The sequence below is a fragment of the Vigna unguiculata genome, chromosome 4, assembly GCF_004118075.2.
Source record: "Vigna unguiculata cultivar IT97K-499-35 chromosome 4, ASM411807v1, whole genome shotgun sequence".
Classification (NCBI taxonomy): Eukaryota; Viridiplantae; Streptophyta; class Magnoliopsida; order Fabales; family Fabaceae; genus Vigna; species Vigna unguiculata.
Window position 1 is genome coordinate 986,392 of NC_040282.1, and position 18,269 is coordinate 1,004,660.

The 18,269-nt window shown below is 32.6% G+C and overlaps 2 protein-coding genes across 2 annotated transcripts; one reads left to right on the forward strand and one right to left on the reverse strand.

The window, feature by feature from the left end:
• The first annotated feature begins 1,645 nt into the window (after window positions 1-1,645).
• On the forward strand, window positions 1,646-7,825 carry LOC114182034 (peroxisomal fatty acid beta-oxidation multifunctional protein AIM1). Its single transcript, XM_028068777.1, has 18 exons — window positions 1,646-1,928; window positions 2,038-2,109; window positions 2,260-2,322; window positions 2,472-2,528; window positions 2,644-2,711; window positions 2,809-2,890; window positions 3,005-3,060; window positions 3,374-3,676; window positions 3,831-3,917; window positions 4,057-4,231; window positions 4,767-4,888; window positions 5,151-5,314; window positions 5,757-6,011; window positions 6,312-6,433; window positions 6,543-6,664; window positions 6,856-7,004; window positions 7,100-7,238; window positions 7,487-7,825. The coding sequence occupies exons 1-18, from the start codon at window positions 1,835-1,837 to the stop codon at window positions 7,529-7,531; spliced, it is 2,175 nt and encodes a 724-aa protein (XP_027924578.1). The 5' UTR covers window positions 1,646-1,834; the 3' UTR covers window positions 7,532-7,825.
• A 1,510-nt stretch (window positions 7,826-9,335) lies between these two features.
• LOC114182474 (protein tesmin/TSO1-like CXC 5) lies at window positions 9,336-16,700 on the reverse strand. The gene is made up of 8 exons (XM_028069350.1): window positions 16,113-16,700; window positions 14,737-14,844; window positions 13,541-13,718; window positions 12,315-12,665; window positions 11,845-11,945; window positions 11,678-11,772; window positions 10,264-10,686; window positions 9,336-9,967 (listed from the first exon to the last, which is right to left on the reverse strand). The coding sequence occupies exons 1-8, from the start codon at window positions 16,319-16,321 to the stop codon at window positions 9,741-9,743; spliced, it is 1,692 nt and encodes a 563-aa protein (XP_027925151.1). The 5' UTR covers window positions 16,322-16,700; the 3' UTR covers window positions 9,336-9,740.
• Window positions 16,701-18,269: the final 1,569 nt, after the last annotated feature.

The window sequence follows — 18,269 nt, forward strand, 5'->3', positions numbered from 1 at the left end:
TTCTAACAACCATGCTTTTAACTTTTCCAAGCATTAACAACAACAACCCTCTCCCTCTCTTTTTCCAACTGGGCCACTGCATATTCACATTTATGATCATACACATCCACAATTAATTATAATTAATCTAATTAATCTTCATTTAACAATAAAACTACATCAATTTGCTCAAACACATTTCTCAATTAATACTTACAAATTTTACAATCTCCATTCCGAACACAACATAAGATTATGTAAAAAGAAAAAAAAATAACAAAGTACATAATGATAAGATATCATAACAAAAGGATTTTTTATAGTAATATTTTTGTTGAAGTACATATTTTAAAATATTTTAATTTAGCTTATGAAACAATTAAACCCGACACAAACAACGTGATTTGGCGATGAAATTTTGGAAATGTTAATCAGATCGTGACAGTGTTAGTTAATGAATAATTTTTAATTAGGGGATGTGGAATCTTGTAAGAGAATCATAGCCATTTTTTTCTTTTCAAAATTAATACTTATTAAAATATGTTCACTTTTGGCTTCCACTAACTATGAAAATAATTTATTACTTATAATTAATTGTTATTAAGTATGTTAGGAGGGTTGGGAGTGCTAGAGAAACATCATTATAATAGAAATTCAAAATTATTTATCACATAACCTTTTTTATCTGAAATAAAAGTATAAAAAAAAGGAAATTTGAATTTTCTGTTAAAATTTTTTTACTATTTTTCTATTATATTTTTATAATATATCAATATTACTAATTTTTACATTTTAAAATATCTTAAAAAAATATTTAAAATATTAATATAATGTATTTTTAATCTTTAACATATTATAAAAAAAATAATTAAAAATCTGAACTCAAAAAAAGTTTTATTCCCTTTATTTAACAACTTTTTCCTACAGTTGGCATTGTGCGGTTAAGAAATGTGTCTGTTCAAATCAACGGTCGTATATTATATGATCATCAATTGTGTGAGCTTCAACAAATAATATTTCGCGGTTTCACGAACTTACCATGGGGGTGCTTGTGTGTGATCGTTAAACAATTTTTTTCCGTCTTTTTTGTTTTTTTACATAACACATTCTTCTGACTTGGTCGGTGAGAAGTCAACACTGTTTTATTTATGAAAGTGTGCTGAAACAATATGTGTAACACGTTTTTTTTAATGTATGTTTTTTTTTTGTATTCATTAAAATTTATAAATATAAAAAGAAGATAATGATGATTAGTGTTATTGTGATTAGATATCTTAGTTACCATGTGAAAATAATATATTCAATTTCTACCATTTAGTACAAAATTCTTCTTACCTTGTTCATGTTTCATTTTACGAAAAATGATTACATCATTACAATTAGTGGTTTCAACTAATTATTCTATCGCTTATATACTGTCTTTACTTTATGAAAAAAATAGCAACGTGAAGCATGAACTACAATTAAAAATGTTTTAATGTATAATGAATATAATACTATTCAAGTCTCTATAATTGTATTATACTCTTACATTGATTTCCAGAAACAAATTAAAAATATTAAAAATGTCTCTGAAAAATGACATGGCTGTTAATTTAGTTAAAAGTTTCAAAATTTATGCAACTTCTGTGGTAATGTAATCTATGTTTAATGATTAAATAAATAATTCGTCTAAGAAGATACCAAAAGTGTGTGAAAGAATATTATTTTTTGTTAACACGTTATATCGATTGGCATTTCCATTACAGTCTTTGGCCTTATCCTTCTTAAACCCATCTTGTATTCTGTCAGTTTCATGTGAAAAAATACAACTTGATTCGAAAAGGAAGGAACTTGGGACTTGTTTCTCTCAGAGATGGCGTTGCCTAAGGTTGATTTTGAGGTTGGAGCTGATGGGGTTGCTGTCATCACTATGGGCAACCCACCCGTCAATGCCTTGGCCATACCAAGTAAGCTTGATTCACCAATTCTTCATTCTTTGGCAATTCTTGTTTTTCTTTCTTGTTTTTATTTATTTCATGAATTTGTTATGTGTGATGTTTTGATTGTTTTGATCAGTTATCATGGGGTTGAAAGATAGATTTGATGAGGCAGCTAGAAGGAATGATGTGAAAGCTATAGTTTTGACTGGTAACTGTATAGGGTTATTTGTATCGTACATGTGTGATGATTTTTGGGTTTAATTTTACGATGATGCTGCCGTTGCTTTATACAATTCTTTGTTCAAGTAAGGAATTTTGCATGTGTGATTATTTCATCTTGTTTCCCTCTTAATTTCAGGTAAAGGTGGGAGATTTTCTGGTGGCTTTGATATCAGTGTTATGAAGAAAGTTCACGATACCGGTAAGATATGATGTATGATCACACATCCGTTTTGTAAAATTGGGATGGATACAGTACAAATTACAAAATTTAGATCATTTACGGTTTATTATGAGTCTTGAAAGTTTTTGAACTTTGAATTAACTGTATTTGATGTTTTTTCTTGGCAGGGGATTCCTCGCATCTCCCTGATGTCTCCGTGGAACTAGTGGTCAATGCGATTGAAGGTTCTAACTTGTAACAATTCTTTTAGTTTGGGCTTACCTTGATGGAGACATTTTCTTGGTGCTTCTGTAAATGTTACTTTTTCAGTATTATTAATTATATAATTCACAAATTCAGATTCCAAGAAGCCTGTTGTTGCAGCAGTAGAGGGGCTTGCTCTTGGAGGCGGATTAGAACTGGCTATGGTTAGTTTTTCCTAGTTGAGGAGCTGTTCCTTTAAATAGGAATTGTTGTCAAAGTGTCTTCATAGTGCATGAACTGTAACAACTTTTCGTTGTGTAGGGATGCCATGCACGTATTGCGGCTCCGAGAGCTCAATTGGGTCTACCAGAGCTGACTCTTGGTATTATTCCTGGATTTGGAGGTAATCAAGATTTGCTTGCATGTATATTCAGTAATCTGGATCAGGAGTGATGAACTTTTCATCATTTAGTAGCACTTGCTGAAAACAATATTAACAAAATTTGTAATTTTTAAGGAACACAACGTCTTCCAAGGCTTATTGGGCTGTCTAAAGCTGTTGAAATGATGCTGGTAAGACACCGACCATTGTCTTCGTTTGTTTGTGTTCCCACTGCACTTTTGACCATGGTAGATGAACCCCAAAACTTGTTTAGTGATTTGTGAAATGTAAAAAGAAAAGGAAAAGAAAAAAGTGGGAAAACTGGAAATTTTTGTTAGCAAAGTGCCAAAAATAATTGCACACACTAAATTTGATGAGTTTAGAATTTGGAAGAATAGTTAGAGAGGAACAACTCTATGTTTGTAATACTCTGGGATCTTCATTGCTGTGCTTATTTGTGATGCAGAAACAAATATGTTAATTTTGATGTTGCTTTTCTTGCAGACATCTAAACCTATTACGTCGGAAGAAGGGAGGAAATTAGGACTTATTGATTCTATTGTGTCATCTGAGGAGTTACTAAAGGTATCTAGGTTGTGGGCTCTTGAAATAGGAGAGAGGCGCAAACCTTGGGTTCGTTCACTTCATAGGACAGACAAAATTGGTTCCCTGTCTGAAGCACGCAAGGTGTTGGGAACTGCCAGGCAACATGTCAAGAAGACTGCTCCACATTTGCCTCAGCAACAGGCTTGCGTAGATGTGATTGAACATGGAATAGTTCATGGTGGCTATAGTGGTGTGCTAAAGGTAATATTAGTTCTAAGATATAGGCTTTGTTCAGAAGGAAACATGTGTTTTCTTCCTTCCATTTTTATTGACTCAGTTTCTTCTCATTAATTTCTAGTCAGAGATAGATGTAGTTTTAGGATCATTCAGAGCTAATAATTAATTCTAATTACAGGAGGCAGAAGTTTTCAAGAAATTAGTTGTGTCGGACACATCAAAAGGTTTAATTAACATCTTCTTTGCTCAGCGGGCTATAACAAAGGTACATGCTTAGATATGAACTTTGTGGGTTTGGTTTTTAATATGGATTTCTCATTGTATATTGGCTAAACTTGAGGAAACAACTGATATGTTACTCAGGTTTATAATGTATTCACCATTCATTAACTATGTTTTGGCAGGTGCCTGGTGTAACTGATATCGGCCTTAAGCCAAGAAATGTTAAAAAAGCTGCTGTTATTGGAGGAGGTCTAATGGGATCTGGTATTGCTACTGCTCTTCTACTTGGCAACATTCGTGTCTTTCTCAAGGAAATCAATTCTGAATTTCTTACGAAGGGAATAAAAACAATAGAAGGTAACTATTCTAGTTATGTGGGTGAGTTAAGAATGATATGATTCAGGTGATCATTTGGTTAAGTAGGGATAGTTGGATGCTGAAGACCAATTGTTAATTGGTTGATGTTAATAACAAGTTGTTCAGTTGCTATGAGTAGTGTCTTCCATAGTCAGGGACTTTTATATACAAATATCATGCTCAGCAGAATTAGTTTTGGACATTTTTAACATGCACCTGCTATCAAATGGTTGGTTTAATATGTATCTCATCAATAGTACATTTTCAGGACATTGATTAGTTTATCTAATTGCTATTAAAATAGATGTTAATGGATTAATGTTCTTTGCTGTATATCTATTATTTGTCATATTTGAAGGAGTTGTTACTACTTTGGTGGTATGGTTTTCTGAAGGAAGATTTTCTCTTTTGTAATCATTTTAACGATATGCTAGGCCTTTATGAAAAGTGTAAACCACTCTCGGTCTCATCCTTGAAACATGTGATAATCTTGTAACATTTTTTGAATTTGCGTTTGTTTCATTTTGCTTGACAGGAAATGTTAATGGCTTAGCAAGAAGAGGAAAGTTGACGAAACAGAAGGCAGATGCTGCACTGTCACTGCTTCAAGGCGTTCTGGATTACACAGAATTTAAAGATGTGGACTTGGTTATTGAGGTTGGTTGCCTGAAGTATTTTTGTTGTACTTAGAAAATAGGTGACATGGTTTTGAATTTTGGATCCTTTCAAGAACTTGGCAAAGTGTTTTTTGTATTACATTTACTCTTGAGTTCAATTCCTCAGTTTCATGGCACTGAATACTTTTCAAACAGTGAAAATATGTAACAACATTCAGCAGAGGATATATGTAATGGAACATTTCTTTGCTGATACTGTTGTCTGTTCAAATTTAAATAGCAATAGTTTTCTCTCTCTGTAGGCTGTAATTGAAAATGTCAGTCTCAAACAAACCATATTTAGTGATCTTGAGAAGATCTGTCCTCCACACTGCATTTTAGCATCAAACACATCAACTATTGACCTTAATCTTGTTGGTAAAAAGACCAGCTCTCAAGATCGCATTGCGGGTGCTCATTTTTTCAGGTTATGTATCTCCTATTTCTTGTTATCTTCATTTAACACGAGATCATATTATTGCTGGTTGATTTTAAAAGAGTTCTATTTAACTATAAGCTCTATATAGTGAAGCCACATAAGTTCCATTCTAAACTTTTGGGTTATAGTTATACGTTTTTTTAGCTCCGGTAATCTATTTCTTGCATTAATGTGAATGAAAAAGAAACTATGTTTTTCAGAACTAGGCTCTATGATTTATTTAGTCAGAAGAAAACAGACAGAAGAAGTAATTCATTCCTATATTTCAAAGAAATTAGACCTGTCAATAGGCTAGTTTCTTGATGAATTTGGTTTTGTTATGTATTTCTTATCTTTAAATTTGTTTTCTGAGGCCTATCCCAATTAAAACTGGCTATTTTCTATTATCTTCTTTATGGATGCTTTCTAATTTCATTTCTTTGATATACAGTCCTGCTCACATCATGCCTCTTTTGGAGATTATACGAACCGATAAAACTTCCCCACAAGTGATTCTTGATCTGATAACTGTTGGTAAAATCATAAAGAAGGCTCCCGTTGTGGTGGGTAACTGTACCGGCTTTGCAGTGAATAAAACATTCTTCCCATATTCACAGGCTGCCAGTTTGTTGGTCAACTTGGGTGTGGATGTTTACAGAATTGACAGATTGATACGCGACTTTGGCTTTCCCATCGGTCCTTTCCAGTAATCCTCTTCTCTTACTACTTCTGTATTTTCCAAGAGATATGTTGATAAAAATTTTACACTTTCATTGATTTGTTAATTGATATTAATGGTTTGCCCCGAATCCTATGTTATAGAAACTGTTTCAAGTCAATGTTGCATTTTGAAACATGCATTTAAATCTCAAGTCACCAACACTGCTAAAATTAAGGACTTGTATGAAAGAAAAAGTGAATGGTTTATTTGGGTATGTGAGAACCAAAGCATTCAATATTTCACTGTGGTTCCATAGTATGAAGTCAATCTTTCTGTGATTTGCAGGCTTGCGGACTTGGCTGGCTATGGAGTTTCTTTTGCTACATCCAAAGTATTTGCAGATGCTTTTTCTGATCGCGTATTTAATTCTCCATTGCTTGATCTTATGATGAAATCTGGGCGAAATGGTAATAACGGATCAATTTCCTTTTAATAATTCATACTTTCTTTGTACAGGGAACATTTTGTGTGAACATAATCAATGATTTCTTACCTTTGCTATGTCTGTCCTACCAGGCAAAAACAATGGCAGAGGTTACTACATTTATGAAAAGGGTAGCAAGCCAAAACCTGATCCTTCAATACAACCAATCATAGAGGAATCTAGAAGAATCTGCAATATTATGCCCAATGGAAAGGTTGTTTTATGTGACAGAGTCATATTAGCAAATAGTACATCTCCCATTTATGTTAACATTGCATTGAAGTTGACATAATTGCTTTCCATGCGTTGGTTTAGTCTTAAGTTCCCTCTCTCTCAGTTCATGGAAAATAGATATTTGTCTGTAACTGTGTGAAGAAGAGCTAATAGTATTTGTTTTATTTGCAGCCTATATCTGTTACTGACCAAGAGATCGTGGAGATGATTCTCTTTCCAGTAGTGAATGAGGCATGCCGTGTTTTAGAAGATGGAGTTGCTATTCGAGCATCAGATCTTGACATTGCATCTGTTCTTGGAATGAGCTTCCCCAATTACCGGTTGGATTTCCTTTTTTTTCCAATTACACCTGTGTTTTTATCATTCTGCTTTGCTGTTTAACTTTCTCTCTTTGCAATCACTCGTTTTTCTGCAGGGGTGGCATTGTTTTCTGGGCAGATTTGGTTGGGGGTAATCATATCTATACCAGTCTAAAAAAGTGGACACAGTTATATGGTAACTTCTTTAAACCCTCAAAGTATTTGGAAGAAAGAGCAGTCAAAGGCATTCCTTTGGTAAGATGCTGTTTCTTCATTCTCTGTTCAAATTTCTTGAAATTCAGCTTTAGTAATGTGTATGATTCAGTCCTTGATTATTCAAACATGTTCAGGGAACATGGGAAAGTTTCAATGATTTCAATAAACTAGTATTTTTAGTAGTTATAATGATATAGGAATAAGATTGTGTTTCTTATCATAGAAATCTCTGCATTGCATTGATTACAAGATGAAGTGCTTGACTTGGTATTTTGTATTGGTTGCAGAGTGCACCTGCTTCATCTACTCCAAAGCTACTGGGGCGTCTATGATAAAGCCTAAGTGTTCCAGCATGTTGAATGTTCCTTCTACCATAGAAAATGTAAAAGATAATAAAATTTGCTTTCTTCTTCCCAGTTTAAATAATATGGTAAAATTGGTTTTGCAAAAAGAAAATTTTACAGATTTTCTTGAAGTTAATGCGTCTTGACTGAACATATTAAGCTACAAGCTTGTTTGGATTTGCTACGAGTTTTAGCATACTATCTGTTATTTTTGCGCCCTTTACACGGTTTCAGATGTAAACGTGGATTTTAGATGAGTATTAAAGAAAGCTTGTAATAGAATTTGGTATAACATTATTTTTGTGAAAATTGAATGTTACTGTTTTTTGCATGTTGAGATGCTTTAGTTTTAAAATTCAAAAAATTAGATTAATTTATTAAAATTTATCATTCAAACACAATATTAAATTTGAATTATTATTTTTTCAATGTTATTTAATATTTATGTTTATTATTAGTGGTGTAGACCAAAAAAATATCAATATATTAAATAAAGGGATTTTCTAGTTTCAATATAATATTTATTTTCATTACGTATGGTTTAATTTATGTGCACTGAATTTAAAGATAACAAAGTCAATAAGTTTCTATGTTTCTGCCCGAACCTTAAGAAAAAAATATTTTCGCAGTCAGAATCAAATGAATTAAAAGATTGCATTTAATTAATTAAGCTCACGTTTGAAATCTTTTTCTCTTACCGAAAATTTTAAACATATAACTGCATGTTTTAAAATTGATTTTCTTATTTAAACTATTTTTTCTTCCTGAACTTGTCTAGAAAAAATATTTTTAAAAATTAAAAAATTTCCAAATTAATTTTTCAATATCAGTTTTCACAAAAAAGAAATATATCAAAAATGTAAACTTTATATATATTGAACTCAGTGAAAAAAGAAGAAGAAAGAGAATCTAAAATATGATTGTTTGAATTGAGCGAGAGTAAATGAAAAGTTTGCAGTAGATTTTGTTAATGCGATAAAATAAATATAGTTATGCATAAATATATTCTAAAGATATTAAAACAATTCATCAAAATTTAAATTTATTTATTTATTCTAATTAATTATTTTTGAATATAAAACATATTAACAAAATATTAAAATGATTTGATTAATTATTTTAATTTTATCATGTTATTATAATATAATAAAATATATTTATAAGTATATCATTTACATTTATATACTTTAATTATTTAATATGTTAAAATAAAAGAATAAATATTTGATTATATTTTACTTACCCTTAACTGATTAATTCTCTTCTTTAATTGATTATGAAACTTGTTTATATGTAAAAGTTAATAAACAATTTACTTTTCTTCACAAATTGCAGCAGAAAGTTTTAGGTGAGGATTTGTCTCTTTTTTTCTTGTGATTTTACATTTCTTTCTTTTTGGTTTTCTGTGTTTCTTTTCATCGTTGAAGATAAATACACCTTTAAACTCTTTTTGCATCCATTTTTGTTTGGATTGAGGTGGAAAAATTAAAAAGAAGGAAAAACGTGGAAAAAGCTTCGAGCTGGCTTCAATAACACCGAAAGCAAGAATTTAAGAAAGAGGGATTCGAAACACATGATGGAATACTAAATTTGAAAATAATGAACATGATGGATAATACATAACCAAGCAATTAAGCTCTTCGAAATCGTATACAACACAAATATAAAATTCTAACATATTTAAACACTCAATGGCTTAGCCAAAGTCAGCATCAACTTATTGAATTATTACACAAGCTTAATTCAGCCTGAAATATTGCTGTCAATCCAGAGGACATAGTAATGGACAAAGTAGAGGAAAAGGGAGACATTGAAAAATCCCTGAATAAAAATGTATATTTAAATTACAAGCTATGGAAGTCATTCAACGAAAAATCTAAGCGATGATATACTTTATGAACTTATACCTCAGCAATTTACAAGCATCGCGATAAAGCAATGTTGAAGCTGAAAAATTAATTTAGATATCTATGAATGACCAAAGGAGGACAAGAAAATAGATAAGAAAAAAAAAATTGATCCTACATGAGCTAATGGTGGGGCCTGTATGCTTAGCGGACCTTTCGGATGAGGCAGAAAATGAAGAATGAGAATGCGTTTATAATTTATATTACAGAGAAGTTCTAGCATACCTTAAAGACATTTTCATTTCTTCTTTCAATCATGTGTGTGCGCATCCTTCTAAGTTAGGTTATTTTCATATATCTTTTTCGATCTTGACCTTAGATTCCCCATTTTCAGAAATATTGCCAGGGATCATACGTGTCGAAGTTGTTGCCAAAGGTGAAACAGCAGGTTTAGTAACACCGTTGCTACTGGCTCCATGCTGACGCACTATCACTGAATTGGCATTTCCTACGCCATTGATGATTGGGTCCTTTTGATTCTCTAATTCATTTCTGGCCAACGAAGAACACTTTGTTTCTGAAAATGAGAATTTATAAATTAGTCATTTTTACCAATAAAGCAGGTAATGAAATTATAAGACAGTCATACCATACGGTAATGTATTTAATACCAAAGTCAAGCCCCCAATATGTAATGTTAGATTGGTGGCATCAGAAATTTCTGAACCATTTGAAATGACAGCCATGTAAAGCATAATAATTTAATTGTCACAATGGAAAGGTGACGATCTTCTTGCCAAAGCCAACACCAAGGGATTTTAAGAATGTTAACAAAAGTAAAATTATAACGAAAGAAGGAAAGTATTAACTTGCCATTTATTTCTCCCATAGTTATAACCCTATTGAGGAAATCCCTAAACTTTGTTAATACAATCCTTTCTTGCTCAGCATAGACCTCTGTCATTCCTTGTCCATAAGGAAATTGTGAAGATGTATTGCAAGCATGAGCCATTGGCCCAATAGGGGAGGCGGCTGTCATGAACATTGTATCTTGCTCATCACACATCAAGGCTAAAGTCCCAGGAGACATTGGCCTCCCTTTTGGGACATCAGCACCATCTGAACTGGAATCATCTGGGCTGATTTTATCTGTTTGGTTTGCACTCGAACAATCATCAGCCACAGTCTTCTCAACATGACCTTCCTTTTGACTTGGTGGTAATTGGTCTTGACTTGACGAAGCAAGGGAAGTTTCTGTCTGATCTTCTGCATGCTTTTCCATTAAATTTTTCTGGTCTGATCATAATAATAACAATAATTGATGAGAAAAAAGTAACTATTGATGTGTAAACATTAACAAGGGGGAAGTCACTTGATATGTAATAAAAATCATCAGATGAAAATAAACCTAGGAGGTAGTACCCCAAAAATTTAATACAAAATGTCCCACGGACCCTATAGCAGCAGTGTTTCATGAATTGCTTCCTCATTATTGTTGTACAGAATGACAAACGTGAGATGGACAAATGTCATTAACTTTCCAAAATGAACTTCAATTTCGACTGTTATCCTAATGAACAAAGTAGAGTTTGAGTTATTTAGTTAAAGTGAATCCTTGATGAGCCAAGTTAGAAAGAATGTAAATAAAGAAATTACATGTTGTGTATTATCACGTAATTAAAACAATTAGGATAAATGTTATTAGAATATGTAATAGTATCTTGATTATATCTTTAGAATAATTTAGAGCATCATAGGTATTATCTGGTAGGACTAGTCAAGATTACACTCCCTATTTCTTTGGTTTCATAGCTCCTTATTATCTCATGGTATTTTTCCTTATTTAGTTAGAATTATGATCTAGTATTGGTATGAATAAAGGTTAGTAGTTAGTGCTGTGTATCACACTGTAATACATGTTAATATCAAATTCAAAGTATATAGAGTCTATTTGGACGAACTTTTAGAAAAACTTTTTTACAAATTAACTTGTGCAGAAGCTAATTTCAATTTTTCTTCTAATTTTGTTTCTGTTAAAAGTGTTAATGGAGAAAAGCCTGTCCAAGGAGACTCCGAATCTCCTTGTCCTCCCTCTATGCCCAAACCCTATACTTTCAACAAACATTAATCCTTGTATGATGTTGATAATGTCAATTTATATTCTCCACGGTACAATTGAGACAAATTTTATCACACCCTCTCGTACAATGAAGAATGAGGAAAACATCATGGACGTTCACAGATCAATAGCAACAATGGTGACTGGTGATGTAGATTGTCAATTTACCTGTAAGTGTCTTTGCAGCTTGTCCTGATACTAGCACCAGAACTGAGCATAGCTCCTTGAGGTGCTGTGGTTGAATAATGTCTGCTAAAAGAGACCTTTAACAATAATCAAGTCAGTAATTAAGTGTAGTAAACTCATCATCATTTCAAATAGGTATCCAACATTACCTGTACATAAATTTTGAAGGACCTAATGTTGCAGTTCCAACACGAGCGCCTGAGACAGGTGACAAAGATGAGGAAGGTGCTGGACCTCTAACATGGTTTACCTGGCGGGCATTGTAAAAGTGTTGAAAGTGTACTCAAGTTCAGAAATAAAAAGTGCCCATTAATCATACTGAATTAATGATAACATTCACTAAAGATTGCAGTACACGTCATCAAGGCCTTCAACTTAATTGTCTCTATTCTATCCAATTTAAATAAAGGGAGCTGAGTTCAATTTAGAAGTTCAAGCTTAAATGCATCCTTTAAATCAAATGATAATGATACCAACTCCTAACAAGAACATAGTTATCTATGTGACTAAAAATAGTTGTTTACTGAACTAACTGATCTCTATTTCACTGAATTAATCAATCACTTGATTTAAAATAAACCCCTATGCTAGTATGAATTATGCTATGAGCAAGTTTTACCTGTTGTCCCAACTTGCTAATTGATGGATCCTTGGCTGTAGGCCAAAAGAAGAGTTCCTGACCTTTTCTTTTCTTGGATACCGGAGGTGATGAATAGCCAGAGGAACCAATAGCTCCAGTTATGGCAGCATTTGCCGCTTGCTGAATATATGCCATGTTATTTTGATCTCCATGAAACAAAGCCTGCCTTTCTTCACTTCCCTCAAAATTCTTGCAGTCCATGCATTTGCAATTTTCAGAACAAAGAATGTTGGCTTGAAAGCATTCACAGTACTTCTTGAGGCACCCAGACTTTTTACAATGACACCCCTTGTTATGTTTTCCTAATATTAAAACTTCCCCGGCTTCCTCCTACATATATTTTCAGTCAGATAGTCAAGACAACAAAAACCATTTTTTTAAAGTATAAAATACAATAAAGATGTTCAAGTTTCAAAACGTTCTTCTTCCACAAGGAATATTAAAGTCCAAAAACCTTTATTTACCATTTATGTAGAGCATAAATCAAGGCACTTGCCAAGTAATTTAATGGTAAGCTCCTGCCTTTCCATAAAAATATACCATGAAAATTCCAACTACTTGTTAAGACATACTGCATATAAACATGATTGAAAAAACAAATATATATTTAACTGAGTTACTTTTGAAATTCTAAGCAGATTGTAGCATTTTATATTTACTTTATATCCTTGAGTTGCTACAGAAAGCAGATGTAAATAAGGAAAGTAAAAAACAAAATGAATTTTTTTCATCAAGAAAATTATTTTTGATACATTGACAAAAGGATAATTGATCAAAATTATAACTTCAAAAAATAAAATTCAACAGAGCAATGGCCATGAGCCAACAGAAAATTGATTTTTCACTCGTAGGCAAAAGGCTTAAATCAATGATTATCAATTATGGAATGCTGCACCTAACCGAAATAGCAATAGCATGCTTTTACTTCACTATGGGAAAAAATCACACGGAGAAAGTGATCTCCCATTACACGCAGAAAATATCCCTTTTTCATAAAATTCCACAATGAACAGAAAGAAACAGATAGTTCAAGAACAATCAATGTCTGACATTATCAGAACACAATTCATCATAGTATCCCCCCAAAAAAAAAATAGTTGAAACTTTTATGATCAGTATAAGCACTATATCTAACTGATGTCATCATCCAAACAATAAAACAGTAAATCCAACACTACTAGTCACAAAAAGTTAGAACTAAGCACCCTGCTATCACGTGTTCCATGAGGGCTACTAGCAATTTTGGGCCTAAATGCATTTGGATTGCGCTCCAAGGTAGCTTCAACAGCTTCTCTTCTAGCAGCTTCGTTTTCAACATTGTTGAAACAATTTACACAGTTGCAACCATCACAATATATTCCTGATGCAAAACATTCACAATACCTGCTCAAAATACTTCAAAAATTAGCTTCATAGTGCAAACAGTAAGTTGCAACAACAAAATGTCTTCTGTTGAAGGAAAAAAATTACTGACGACAGTATTTTTTTTTTTACATAATACCCTTTCAGATTCTTTCCAAATAAAAATATATTGCTGCACCACAATGGCTCAACTTAACTTTGGTGATGGAACCAATGACATCATCATAGAACTACCCATGCATATGTAATAAGGAATTTGATGAGACAGAATAAAAACATTTTTCCAATTTGTTTCCTGGCCAGGAGTGATATTTTCATTTTCCTTGAAATTTTGTATGTATTCAATATTATTGAAAGAGAAAGTTAATTCCAATAACTGAATGCATACTCCCACAGCTGATTGTCTCAAGTTCACCCAGTTAGTTTATAGTACCCAATTCACTGAGTTGCTTAGGTTAACACTTTAAATTTGCCTTCAAACACACCAAACTGATTTCACCTTCCTATATGCACTTAATAGTTCAAACATCAGAGAAAATTTCCAAAAAACAAAATCAATGGGAGAAAAAACTGGGAAAGGAGAACAAAATGGAGCAAAATAGCTGAGTCTTAATGAGACAACTTAACCAGCAACCAAAAAAATCAAATTTATTAAGTAAAATAAGTAAAACACAGGTATTGATTTTGGGCCGAAACCATAACAAAAAAAAATAATAATAAACAAATGATAAGTCATTTATGAAAATTCCTTTTTCGTTGATATAAAAAAAGGAAAATAACTTTGAGAATACAAGTTACTAATATATTATGAACAGCATCAAGACTACATACTGTGTTTAGAGTTGAAATGTTGAATTATTATTGTGTTACAAATATTATGTGCATGTATATGTAATTTATAAGGTTTTTAGTATTATTTTTATAATTAGGTCAACTATCATGAGTTCACATATCGAGTCTGCAGAGACTCCATGAGTTTGTGCAAACTTTAGAGTATGACAACGCACATATCCAGACACTGAGAGAGAGTTTTGCTTACAGCTTTAAGCATTTAGAGTGTTTACAATTGCACTGCTTTTGCTTCTTGGGTGTAGCGTCTTTCATTTCAAAGTTAGGTCTTGATCTAGATTTTGGAGATTCTGGTTTCCTGAAAAAGTATAGGTTAGTTAACTGAAGATCAAAACATATAGACAATATCACATTCAGAGTTATCATGTACCATTCAACCAAAACTTCAAAATACTATAACTAGGAAATGCCTGTTTTACATGTAGCAGTAACTTCAGAAAATGTAAGCCTTACAATTGTGAGAAGAACAGAGTGAAGAACATTCACATAGCATGAGAAAATTCTTTTTAGAAAAATCCAGATCATTCACATTGTTCAAGATAATACTTTGGAAAAAAATAGCCAGACATAGATTGATGTATGTTAGGATACCTCAGTCCTAAAAGTCTCCTAGTTACGTGAAGGTATGGGAGAGGGACATGATATGTAACATTACCCTTGCTTATGCCAAGAGGTTTTCCTGGATTTGAATCCATGACCAATTGGTCACCATGACACAACTTTAGCATTGCACCAATTGGTCACTCTTCTAACTAAGGCTTCCATCGTTCCTCTCTCGTGTCCCAACCATCTTATGCGTGCTTCTACCATATTTTCCTCAAAGGTACCACTCCAACTTCTAACTGTGGTACTTTCATTTGTTTTTTTGATATTTTATAAGATGATACATATCAGTTTTGATAAGTATGCATTACGTTGTATCCTATTATATCCATATCCAACTTTGTAACAAAATTCATATCTCCTCCTCCACATCACAACTGTGTCTTATTGAGTATACACGTGTCATTATGATAACAATAAATTTATAATACTTGCATCTTATAACCGTACCAAACCATTAAAAGCTCAAACGGGAATTGAAATTACTATAAACAACTTCATAAGTTGTGTTAGCACGAAAGTCTACAGTTCTAAAGTTCCTTACTAATGTGAGACACTCAAAACAATTTAAACCTCCTACCATCTTATTCCCAGTGGAAGAACAAACCGCAGTTACAGCAAACTAATGAAAACATGAGAATCTGGGTAAAGTAAGAAATAACGGAAATGATGGATAAAATTTTCCATTTTCTACTAGAAAACCAAGGCATGCCATATACATTAAAAGCTCAGCTCCCACAAGAACTAAAATCCTCCGAACAAAACAGTGACTCCCGTTATAAAATGACTGTCAAACACTACTTTTAAAACTAAAACAAAAATCTCCATTGCATGAGCATCCAATACACGGATTTTGATGTGTTCCTAAGAAGCACACTATACAAATTCCACTTCAGACATCAAAATTCAAAACAGAAAAATACAGCAAATCATTTAAAAAGGATATAGTTTGAACAAACTCACCCAATCCTCGAATGAGGCGCCTGCGGCGGCAACGGTAACACCGCCACCGGCTGCTGCTGGGGATGCTCCGGCGCGCCAGTGAAATCAAGCTGCCGCGCCAGCTTCTTCGCCGGAACTTCCAGCGCCGCCGTAGACGTTACCGGCGGAGGAACAACTTCCGACGACAACGCATTCTTCGGAGCGAAATCTCCTCCTTCGCCTTCCCCCATGGCAAGCGAAGCAAAACAAAAAATCCGAACACTCTCACAGCGATTCCCGAATTCCGCCGAAAAGGACCTAGGATTACGGCTATAGAACGAAACAAAGCTTCGATAACTTGGAAACGCAGCTCGAATTCGAACACCGTGCGCGGATTGCGCAGCTCGGGATTGATTGCTGCGAGTGTGGCGAAATTGAGAGGCGCGTGGATCCAAACGCGGCGCACGAGGAAACGGAGCTGAAGAGAGATAAGGAAGTTGCAGAAATTATAGAGAAAGAAAGCGAAGAAGAAGAAGAGGAGTGAGATTTGAAGGAGGAGGAAGAAGCAGAGAAGGAGAAGAGAGGAAGAAGAAAACGCAACACTAACACACACACTCCCTCTCTCTTCGAAGCTTTTGAAAATTCAATTTAGTTGTAAATATTGAACGGCCAGATCGCTTTGCCCCTTTCATCTGACGCTCCACAAAACATCAATTCCATCAACGGTCACAGTTCGCTGGCGAGTCTCCACCGGGAAGCACAAGGTAATGCCGCAATGAATTACTCTGCAGGACAAACATATCTTCTATTTTTTTTTAATTGTAATGCATTATTGCTCTTTTATTTGCTTTCGTCTATTTCGAAAATTCAAAAAATGGAATTTCATAAATTAATACTTATAAATCATTTAACCTTTTTCATTTATTTTGCAAGGTAAGTTTTAAATATTTTTTATATTTTAATGACATTAAATATATTAATTTTTATTTAATACTTTTTCCTATAATTTTTTGGAAATATTTGTACCAGAATATAATATTACACAAAATTTCCGAAAGATATATAGGTGTCAGTTTAATAAATGTTTAAATGTATACTTAAGTTAATGCGGTTCTTTAATTTCTTAATATACAATGAAAATTTCTTTTTTAAATTTTAAAAGTTGACTTTTCCATAACATTATTTAAGGCTTTTTTTTTTTGGTTTCATTTCTTACCAAAAGATATTGATACTATACTTTTAGATTTTGTTTTTTAAGTTTGTGTAATAATAGAAATTAAATATGTCTTTTAATTATTATTTTTTAAAGAAAAGCAAACGAATCGTCCTATCTATCAATCAATCTTCATTATTCTAAAAAAACAGCCTTTATTCTAAGATCGAAGTCTTTATGCTTAAATGACAATGCTTTGTACTTCGTTTTACATTGTGATTTTTTTTTTTTTGTAGATCTATTTTTCTATTTTCTTTTAATTTAATGAGTTTTGTATCCCTAAATATCAATTACTCATGTTAACAAATTAAATTTGTAAATATTTTATTTACTTTGAGAAATTAAAGTTACTTGCTCTTTGCTTAATAACAATAACAACTTGAAAGTTTAGTGTTTATAAGTATTTTTAAGAACTAACTAAATGGAGTGCCTATTTAAAGAGGAACATGTTTTCATGGTACATATTAATGTAAAAAATATTAAAGCTAGTTTTTTTTATAATTGATATGTCTTAAAATTTATGAACAACATAATTATTTATTTTTCTGAAGTGAGGGATTATACGGTGCAACAAGCACCACGGTAGGTAGAAGTTGAGTAGAAAGACGACATGTGTGTTTTGGCATGAAACACGTGGAAGCTTCTTATTGGGTGTTGTCGAATAATTGAAAAACGCACGGGTTGAAAACGAGGGATTCTTTTATTATTAATTTTTTTTTTCTGAATTTGTGATTAAATATTTTCTGAAGATTCTTTTTCTCCGTTAAAAGCGAAAATAAAAACAAGTTGCGGTTAAATAAAGGGATCCAATGAAGTTGTTGGCTCACAATAGTAAAGCCTAAACAACAATTTATTCTAAAGAATAAAGAAAATCTAAAAATAATTATATTATTTGCTTAAAATAGACCTTTAATATAAATTAAATTGATTTGAGTGGGAAATTTAGTGTAACTCACTTGTCACTCGAGTTAAACTTATAGACTTAA

Bases quoted from the DNA above. Each gene is read 5' to 3' on its own strand.
- LOC114182034 (XM_028068777.1), top strand. From the start codon at position 1,835: ATGGCGTTGCCTAAGGTTGATTTTGAGGTTGGAGCTGATGGGGTTGCT. The intron at 2,110-2,259 runs GTAACTGTATAG...TCTTAATTTCAG, and splicing joins GAAAGCTATAGTTTTGACTG to GTAAAGGTGGGAGATTTTCT. The intron at 3,061-3,373 runs GTAAGACACCGA...CTTTTCTTGCAG, and splicing joins AAGCTGTTGAAATGATGCTG to ACATCTAAACCTATTACGTC.
- LOC114182474 (XM_028069350.1), bottom strand. From the start codon at position 16,321: ATGGGGGAAGGCGAAGGAGGAGATTTCGCTCCGAAGAATGCGTTGTCG. The intron at 12,666-13,540 runs GTGCTTAGTTCT...AAATATATGTAG, and splicing joins ATGGAACACGTGATAGCAGG to GAGGAAGCCGGGGAAGTTTT. The intron at 11,773-11,844 runs GTAATGTTGGAT...TTATTGTTAAAG, and splicing joins CCTTCAAAATTTATGTACAG to GTCTCTTTTAGCAGACATTA.